At 43.1% G+C, this 10157-nt stretch overlaps 1 protein-coding gene across 6 annotated transcripts in view; it reads left to right on the forward strand.

The window, feature by feature from the left end:
* Nucleotides 1-9240, forward strand: part of baiap2a (BAR/IMD domain containing adaptor protein 2a) — a 58746-nt gene extending 49506 nt beyond the window's left edge. The window contains exons 14-16 of one of the 6 annotated variants that reach the window (XM_061845531.1): nt 7447-7517; nt 8756-8870; nt 8946-9240. In XM_061845531.1, the coding sequence (XP_061701515.1) occupies nt 7447-7517; nt 8756-8870; nt 8946-9060 (301 nt within the window). In that variant the 3' untranslated portion in view covers nt 9061-9240. The other 5 variants (XM_061845533.1, XM_061845536.1, XM_061845534.1 and 2 more) reach the window with 5 other exon arrangements.
* The last annotated feature ends 917 nt before the right edge of the window (nt 9241-10157 follow it).

Below are 10157 nucleotides of genomic sequence, written 5' to 3' on the forward strand. Positions count from 1 at the left end.
AAAAAAAAATGCCATTGTCAGCAGACATGCTAATCAGCTCATTTAAATGCGACTAAAGTTAGCTTTCTGCATGGAATATTAGACTATATTAAAAAATATTTTGGGTATATCTTGCTCTTATTCAACATTGGTAAATAATTATAAAATTGCTGTTAAAAATTATTGGATTTTGCTACAAATACTGGTGGAAATTGTAGTTATTTGACATGTACTGAATATTTTTTAAATGTAATCATGTTTCTTTTTTCAATTTGAAGTCTAATTTTTTTAACCCTAATTAATTAAAATTTATTTAACTAATTAAAATGAAAAATTACAATTAATTAAAATAATTAGACTTAAAGTGATTTAACGAGCGAGTTCTGCTCATAACCCACCAAATATTTGTGGTGGCACTTTAGTTGAATGCATTTTTTTTTTTCCCCTCCTCTTTTCTGTCCCTTGCTCATGCATTTGTCACTTTTGGTAGCTGTGTAAAAGATGAAATATGAGTAAAAGATTTCACCCGGAATATCCTGTGACTGTCCGCTCAGTCAACGTGTTTGTTGTACGTGTTTTGGAGGGGGCGGGGGTCGCGCGAGGAGAAGCGTTATCTGAGCGTCGTAAAGCTTTTGCCCATCACTGCTTGTTAGTCTGGACTCTTGTCTGCTGTCACCGTTTGTTTTTACGCGTGACGCCAGCCCTTAAAACGAAACCCAAAAAGAGCAAATATTCGCTAAGCTGCCGCGTCGCCTGGCCCGAGATGACTTGATGATTTTCTCTCTGAAAACATTGCAATGAGGAAATGTCAAGTCCAGTCTGGGTCCTGACTTTTCAAGGTGGGCTGTTTGGATTCTCGGAATGGCAAACGCGTCCCGCCTTCTTGTGTGTCCCGTCCCGTCCTGTCCGTCCGTCTCTGGCCATTTCTCTCTCTGAGTGTGTCCGACCTGGCAAGCTTCCTTCTCTCTTTGTTCCACAGTGACAGTCCTGATGGCAAATTGATTTCGACTGTGTGACAACACACATTGTGACAGACGCAGACAGCTGCGGATAGCGCAGGGGCCTCCTTCCCTTCCCTTCCCTTCCCTTCCCTTCCCTTCCTTTCCTTCCTTTCCTGGCTCCTCCCCCACCCTTGTCTCCGCTCCTACTTCCGCCTCCGCAAACACTCCTTCAGCGAGTGGACGAGGCCGGTCTCATCCCTGCTTTCTGTCCTCTCTTCCTCCCTCGCGTCGGCCGTCCTGGGTGCTGCTGCTGCTGCTGCGCTGCTGCTGCTGCTGCTGCTGCTGCCGGCTGCCTGGCGGTGTCGCTGTCGGGACGGTAGCGGTTGGTGGGTGGAGGATTGCGTTGAGAGCCGGGGCGGGGCCTACCTGCTCGGCGTGCAGCGCTACGGACTCTGAGCAACGGCAGTCGCGTGTGGAGAGACTGCCGTTGCTCGCCTGCTTTGTTTCCACCCCCTGCCGCCCTCGTGCATGTACGCGGTTGTCTTTTTTTGTGGCGCTTTAAAAAAAAAACACACAAGGAAGGACAACATTTTTGGTGTTCTGTCCAAGTGCCAAAAGACCTTGGGGGGGGGGGGGGTTGTCCGGGGTGTCGTCGCCGGCTTGATGGCCTTTCTTTACGTTGAATTCAAAAAGCACACGTGAGTCGAATTAACGGCCGAGCGGGAGGAGTCCGATCGCCCGCTTCCGCTCGACTCGTTCTTCTGTTGACGGTGCATGGAGAGAGTGAATACACCCCCTTGATTGTTCAATGGGAGGGGGGAAAAAAATGACAAAATATAATAAACTCATTGGCAGCGGTACGAAGTGATATGAGTGACGCAATTTACGAGTTTTTCAAGAGTCATTCGGTCGATTTATTTCAAGTATCGAGGTTGCAGTGCCGTGCAGAAGACAGATAATAATGTAAAAAACAAAAAATTAAAGTATTCACAGCCATATATTCTTGATCTTCTGCAACAAGCAGCTTTGCTACAAAGTTTTGACAGGCTCCGTTTCTCTCTGTATGTCTGAGTTATGCCCCCCTCTGGTGGTCGATGTGTGAGTAGCACCAAAAAAATGTGGCCAAAGTGGTTTAATTGTGAACATTTTACTTGTCATTACACTTTTTTTTCTTTTTTTTTCATAAAGTACAACATTCTAAAGCACCGTTTTCCTGATTATTAAACCTGACAAAACTGTGGAGTGTTTTTAGAGCTCGGCCAGAACGGATTGATGACGTTCGAATCTGTTTCAACTGGGAATGATCATTTGAGATTTGAATTTTTTGGACTCGCAATCACGCCTGCGAGAGGAATTCAACTCGTATCTCAATGGCTCCGAAAAGTCGTAATTTGAGTCATGGGAAAAAATTGTATTGAGATGATTATTTTTGTTGTTGTTGTCAGAGGGGAGAATTCTGGGTGGAAATTTTGTGAAGATTTATCAGAAAAAAATGTAACCTTAACATCATAGCAAAATATTGATTTCTTCCATTCCTAATATGTTGCCCACAAAATGTATAGTATTTTGTATTCTAAAAGGGGTGTGTTCACTTTGCATATCTGCTGTATTTCATATTTGGGGTGGCGCGCCCGTTGCCTTCCACGCCCGCCGTATTCGATGTGCAGGCCGCGCTTGAAGAATATCGCGCGTATCTTTCTTCTCTATATCGATATCTGATATCTTGTTTGTGTCCGTCCACGGGACCGCACTGTTTCCTCCTTTTTTTGATGAGCGCTGCCATTTCTTTGGAGTAGCCCCATCCACATTGAATTTGCTCCCCTCTGTGCAAATCCTCCGCCTTTGATAATCGCTGTGAGTTTGTTGAAAATGACCGGCCGTTTTCTGTTTTTGTTTTTTTTTTTTTTTTAAATTATAATTATTTTTTTGTTTTCTGATTGTAATTCCCCGAGTGGCTCTGTAGTTTCTTTTCCTTCTCTTGTCCTTGTACAAAAAAAGACTAATTGTTTGCTCTTATGCATGCCGTGGAGGGATATCATAAAAATGTGATTTAAAAAAAGAAACAAACGGGAAAAAAAAGAGACCCTGAATGTATGGTGACTTTTTACAAAAGGTATTCTAAATAAAACATATCTCTCTATATTAATAAATCATCTGGTGTGGCAGGAAATCTTTTCTTTCCGCTCGGCTGGAATTTTGGTCTTAGCCAATCCCAGCATGCACCTGTGACCTTGCCCCCCCCCCCCTCCCTCCCTCTCCCCCCCCTCCCCTTCCCAACCTCCTCAGCACGTGCTTGCCGCCTTCTTCTCGTTGACATTTATAAAGCGTTTTATGTCGTTTTATGGGATGGCAGGCGGACGCGCTGCTGCCGTTTGAGCATCGCGCCACTGGCGGCACGTTCGGCATCCCACCTTGCCTTTTTTTTTTTTTTTTTTTTTTTTTTTTATAGGTTCTCCCCAATCCCGCCGAGTTTGACGTTTACAGTGCAACCTCTCAGGTGGAACGCAATTCGTCGATGGAATTGATTCGTTCCAGCCACAAACTGCAGCTATCATTTGAACAAAAAAATTCAATAAAAATCCTAAAAGCAAAGTTTGAATTAAAAAAAAAAAAATGTCTCATATTTATTAAAGTAGCCATTAGAATTTGACAGAAGTATCTAATAATTGTGATCGGCAGGGAGGAGGGAGGTGACATCTTCGGGCCTCTCTTAAGAGTCACACTAACTTGACGCCTACATATTTACTTTGGTGAATCTGTAATTTAGCATATTTGGGGGAAAAAAAATCAATTTTCCACTTCTATTTGCCATAATTCCGGGCCTACAGAGCTCACCTGGTTATAAGCCTCACCTAGTACATTTGTAAAGGAAATATCATTTGGTACTTGTAAAAGCCGCAAGTGCCCACATTGAAACGCGAGCTATTTACAAAGAAAGGTAGTACACGGAATTTAACGCTAGCGCCGCGCTAACATGGCCGGACCGGTAAAAGTCACTTCCTCGGCATATATATTCCACCGGTCTCACTCTTACCTTTTCCGCTGTATCGCTAAAACAGCCTTCCTTGACACCAATTGCTTTACTATTAGTCAGAAAGAGCACAAAAAGCAAAAAGATTGGGGGGTGGGGGGGTTATCTGTGAATTTTGAACTAAATAGGCAGTTTTTTCTTGAATTCAATTTTTTGCAGAAAACACCCAAAAACAAAACATAAAATACAATAGTGAAAACAATTGTAAAATAATAACGCAATGAAATGTTTCTGTTAAAAAAAAAAAAAATGATTTTTTGCAAATCATTAAACCAATCAGTGCCTCATTGCGTCTTTCGACCCCCAAAAATAGGTCAGGGGCTGCCTGCAGTGCCACCGACTGCCTGTCAAGCTCCTGTCATGTCATTATCCAAGCCACTTATCCTCACTAGGGTTGTTGGAAAGCTGGAGCCTATCCCAGTTAGCTCGGGGCAAAAGGCAGACTACACCCTGAACTGGTCGCCCGTCCGACGCAGGGAAGATATCGACACAATAAGTGGGAGGGAATCGATCCCACGCTGCCCACACCAAAGGCGGGCGTGTGCACCACTTGGACCATCAGTGACTACCGTGTCAAGGCCCAACAGTTTTCCATCTACTGACTTCGTCAGAAGAAGGATCAAATGCCATCGATAACGGTTCACATTTCCCTGATTCCAAAGTCGTTTCGTCGCGCACGACTGGGGGTTGCACTGTAGCGTGTCGGTTCTCCGGTTCTCCGTCGGCGTGCGGCACCAGACTAACCGGCAGTGAGGTCAAGCATTCAAACGCTCAGGTTCTCTTTCCCTTCCAGTTTGGGTCCAGAATTGTCCCGCTTCTGAAGGAACAGGAGCGCCGTAAGTCCAATGCCTCTCCGCCAGCCAATCGCCTTTTTCTTTCTTGTTCTTTTCTTTCTTTCTTTCTTTTCCGAAATTCTCGCTTCCCTTATTGGCTGCTGGCTACGGTAGCACGCTGCAAGGTTTTTTATTTATTTATTTTGGGGTGAGGGGGTGTTAGTTTTTTTGTTCATGCGGGGGGCTCTCAAGCAGCAATTGCTTCTTTTTCTGTTTTTTTTTTTTTTGTTTTTTTTTTTATGTACACCCCTGCACGCTTGTCAGTTGTTTTAGTTTCTTTTCATCACGCGAACGCCACACGCTTGCTCGTTTTTTTGGGGGGGAATTATTGACCTGATTGTCCGTCTTCCTTGCCCCGCCCTTTCCCCTCTCCCCTCCCCCCCTCCCCCGCAGCGATCGCTCCATGGAGGTCTTCCTCCGGCCCGCCTTCACCGACGACCGATCCGCCACCATCTTCTACTAGCGGCCCGCGACGGCTCCCGGTCGCTTTTTCATTTCAAACGAACGTCTGCGGGGCGAAAAATGGCCTGGCCGACCTTTGAATGTTGTGGAATGAACCTTCGCCTCATCCGTTCATATAAATTCACGACTAAAGACGAGCTAATATTGGACCGAAAGTCGGAATCTTGGGAGAATAAAGTCCAAATATTGCATCTATAATTAGTAAATGTCAGTGTCGGGAAGAAAAAATGTCAGCTCACTGAGAATATTAATATCTACAAGAAAATATGACTTATTGTGAAACTTTATTTCCCCATGTAGAAACCGGAAAAAGCCCAAAATTGAAAGATTTTTCTTTTTTTTTTTTTTTTAATCTTGGTGTTGAATTAATTGAAAAAATAAAGTCATGTTCATAAAAATTTCTAAAGTCACAATCTTGTGAGCGTTAATGGAAAAAAAATTGTACGTTTATCGTTTTTAAAAGCGTGGCAGGGGTCGGCGGAAAATATCCACGTGAGGTTTTATCGTTGACGGAATCGATTTTGTCGCAGATTTGCGGCACTTTGGAACCGAGCGGCCCGGACGAATTTCCGCCGTTTTTGCCACGTCGCCAGCGCAAAAAACGCTTGGCAGCTTCGCCGCTTCGGAAGTTCGCAAAATTAGCAGATTTTTGGAGGCGGAGCCTATGCCGCGTTCATCCCATTTTTGCTCGTTTTTATCATTTTTGAATTTCTTTTTTTTTTTTTTTTTTTTAAGGCAAATAAAAGGGAGCGTCAGTTACTTGTAAAATTTAGCGGTTGTCGGATAGCGGCGGTCCACTCTGCTCGGTTTGAACAAAAGTATTTTCAACCCCGGTTATTGTTATCGCCAGCCAAATAATTGCAATAATACAGTGAGATATTCCTCGCCCTTGTAAGTAAGAGTTTTAGTTCAATGAATTTGTGCTTAAGTTGCAATAGTTTCTAGTTGCGTATCCAGAGTAACGTGGCAGTTGTGCCTTTTTTCTTCTTTTTTTTTTTTTTTTTTGCAGTTTTCACCATTAATATGACTTTGCAATATCGCTCCTTTTCTCCTTTTTAATATCACTGATGTGTTATCTGCCGGCCGGAGGAGCGAGGTGAAAGTTCAGCGCATGCATAAAGGAATTTTTTTTTTGGGAGGGGGGGGGGGTTATTCAGATACTTTCTTCTTCGTTTTGAGGGCGTGCTACTACGGAAGTAAATTTAGCGCCACCAGGATTTGAATTTGAAATGTAAAGTGATGGAATTTTTAATTGTTCCATTTCAGTGTAACTTTTCAGTGTTACCAATTCGCTGTCTAAAATTCACCGTCTGTGGCAGCAGGCAGGGTTACTTCGGGTCACGACCAAACGGCCAGCCAATCCAGTTACGCTTTGTGACGTCACGTGACGAAAGAAGCGTAACTGCGATTGGCTGGCTGTTCGGTTCTGACCTAAAGTAACCTCGCCTGGTGCCACAGACGGCGAATTTGAATTAACATTGAAAAGTTACTCTGAAATACATCCATCCACCTATGCATTTTCTTTGCCTCTTATCCTCACCTGGGTCGCGGGGAGTGCTGGAGCCTATCCCAGCTGTCAATGGGCAGGAGGCGAGGTAGACCCTGAAATGGTCGCCAGCCAATCGCAGGGCACATAGAGACAAAAAGCCGCGCTCACAATCACACCTACGGGCAATTTAGAGTCTCCATTTTTGAGATGTGGGAGGAAACCGGAGTGCCCGCAGTAAACCCACGCAGGCACGGGGAGAACACGCAAACGCCACGCAGGCGGGGCCGGGATTGAACCGGCGACCTCAGAACTGTGAGGCCAACGCTTTACCAGAACTATTGAAAATGTGATCACTTTATATTTCAAATTCAAATCCCGGCGGCGCACATTTACTTCCGTACGCTACGTAGGTTAAAGCGACGAGGCGCAGTCCGAATCTGCGTTTTTGGGCCGTTGGTTGTCAGTATTACACGCCGGTTTGGTCTGCGCGGGTCAAACGTGGAAATGAACGTTTACTGGATGTTATGAAAAATGATGTCCGGTGAAAAGTCAGGAATGCGTCGGCGAGGAGGGCTTAACGCTGTGGGCTTTATGGAACGGGGAAATAAGTTTCAGATGCATTTGTTGTTTTTGTTTACATTTTCAATAGCTTTCACTTACTTCATTTTCCACCTTTTTTTTGTGTGTTTGTATCATACCTGTTCTGTACAGAAAGCGCATAAGTTATCACAATAAATCCCTGTGGATGAACGTTTTATCCAGTTATGTCGTATGTTATCACAGTAAGTATTATTATATTCTATTATATATGCTGCCTTTCACACTTTTTAATGGTTATGTTGAAGCCGTTTGAAATCTTTTTTCAACAGACTGAAAAGTTCAAATAATACAATGAGAGTGAGGCAAGATGAGAATATTTTGTGAATGACCTAATGAAGTACTGGTATGGGGAGGAAGTGGTTCTCTTTGGAAAAATACAGTATCAAGTATTGGTATTAATAAGGTCGTTTCATTTTTGGTAATTAAGTTGTAATATTACAAGAAAAGCTTGTGTTTAAATAGTAAAAGGTTCTCATTTTTCATATTGTTCCAATTGAAAATGAAACTTTTTTTTTTTTACCTTTTCTTTTGCTACATTATGACATGTTTTTTTTTAAAAACAAAAATCTAAATTCGTTTTCATGTTAAGACTTTTCTCCTTTTTCATTGTAATCGTACTCATCTTCCACTCTAATTTAGCGATATTTTCTTATCATTATAACTGTTCCTAAAAATAAAAAAACAATAGATTGCATATTACCGTGATTCCCGGCCTACACAGTGCACCGAGTACATTTGTCAAGGAAATACTATTTGGTACATACATACGCCGGAGCTGTGTAAAAGTCGCGTGCCCATATTGAAACACGAGATATTTACAAAGAAAGACGGTACACAGAAAGAGTTTAACGCTAGCGTGTTGCTAACGCTAGTGCTAACGCAAGCTCCGCACTAAAGCCTGTGCTAACGCCAGCGCCGCAATAACGCTAACAAGGCCGGTTGAAAAATAATTTACCGGTAAATATCACTGAGACGCCACTAACACAGCAGCAACACGCTAGCACAGCGCTAACAGGGCCGGTAAAAGTCACTTCCTCGGCACATATTCCACCGGTCTCATTCTTTTCTTTTCCGCTCGAGTGCCCCCTTGCACAAATTAGCCGCATCACCGCATAAACCGCAGGGTTGAAAGCGTGTGGAAAAAAGTCGCGGCTTGTAGGCCGGAATTTACGGAATATGATAGTGAAATATTGACGCGCACCTTAAAAAAAAATAATAATAAACACAGCTGTAACAAAGATTGAACATCACGAAGATACACTTTTCTCTGAATATTCTAAATATATTCCTTTACAACAATATTCTTGCAATAATATGGCTCATTGTCAGAATACTTTCTTTAGAGTTTTTTTTTTCGTTAAAATGTATTCTTTGCTTGTTCTGTCAATATTGTTTTGTTTTTTTTTTTTTTTTTTAACAGTGGTATTACGAAGATATTTTAATACTTTCCAGACTGACATGCATTATGACTTGATTCTTGTAATTCCACTCCCACCCCTGTGGTATCACGCAAGAAAGAATCAGACGCAGAGCAGGTGAGGAAGTATTTGTGTGTATTGTGTTTTGGCGATAGTAGAACAGCGATGATTTTGCTAACTTGTGGCGCGAAGAGGCGCGCACGCGTCTTTTCCCCCCAGACGACGCTCGTCGTCCCGGGCCGAGCTGCTTCCTTCGACGTCGTCACTTGGCATTCGTACAATATGCGACGCGTCTCTCCCGCTTTGAACGTCGAGAAGGACGTCACGGTCTGCAACATCACGTCGACCAAGGAAAAAAAAAACCAAATCACAGCGAAGACAGTCTGCACACGGATGGCGAGGCCGGAGACGTCCCTTTGGTGTCCGTGCGTTGCGGGCGGAATGAATACGCGCGCAAATTGGACATTTTGCTTCACGCGTTGCCGGGGTGAAGTGGATAGAAAAAGTCTGTACACCCCTCTTCAAATAAATGCCACAGCAAGATGAAATCATTTCAAACTCTTTTTTTTTTTTTTCCACCATTAATGTAAGCTCAACTAACTACAAACAAAAAAAAAAAACTCAAGACGGGAAACGATCATGTGAGTGCACAAATGTGCACACCCTCTTCTAATTGAAACTCCATAAATGCAAAGCAGCTCACAGCTCCAATTAATTCCAAATAAAGTTCAAAGGAGCTGACATTTTCTCGCTTTATAGCAGAATGTTGAAGGCATTGCGCAAACTACGCAATCTGGAACCGTTGACCTTTTCCTCCACCTTCTCGGGGGCACCAGTCCCATCTGACGGAGAGCAGCCCCAAGGCATGACGCTTACGCCACGATGCATCACGGCAGGTATGTTTGTGCTTCTTTGGTGTTTTTTTTTTTTTTGGGGGGGGGAATTGTGGGCAAATTCTTCAAACTCGGTTTCCCTGGAACATAAACCCGCCCTTGGGAACACATGTGATTGTAAGGTTTCTTCTTGTAAGCAAAGAACATGACGGGAAACGCTTACTAGAACAACAGAACTTTGAATCAGAGGTACCGTATGTATAATGTTGGTAGGTATGTGTTGACTCCCAATTAGCGAGCTTCAATGTGACTGGTTAATGCTAAACACGTGCCATAGAGGGTGTCCACACTTGTGCAATCACATTTTATTTTTACTTTCCTGGCATATTTATTAAATTTTGTTGTAATTGAGTTGTGCAGTTAATAGAGTACACGTACAACGGTGCGATATTTATTCATTTGCTTACGGGATTATGTTGTTTAGTTTGGCATTTGAACAGGGGTGTGTTTTATATTCAATGAATGTCATCACGATAGATTTGTATGATAAGTGATTGTTTACCAGCTAAGT

The sequence above is a fragment of the Syngnathoides biaculeatus genome, chromosome 16 (genome assembly GCF_019802595.1).
Source record: "Syngnathoides biaculeatus isolate LvHL_M chromosome 16, ASM1980259v1, whole genome shotgun sequence".
In the NCBI taxonomy this organism is placed as follows: Eukaryota; Metazoa; Chordata; class Actinopteri; order Syngnathiformes; family Syngnathidae; genus Syngnathoides; species Syngnathoides biaculeatus.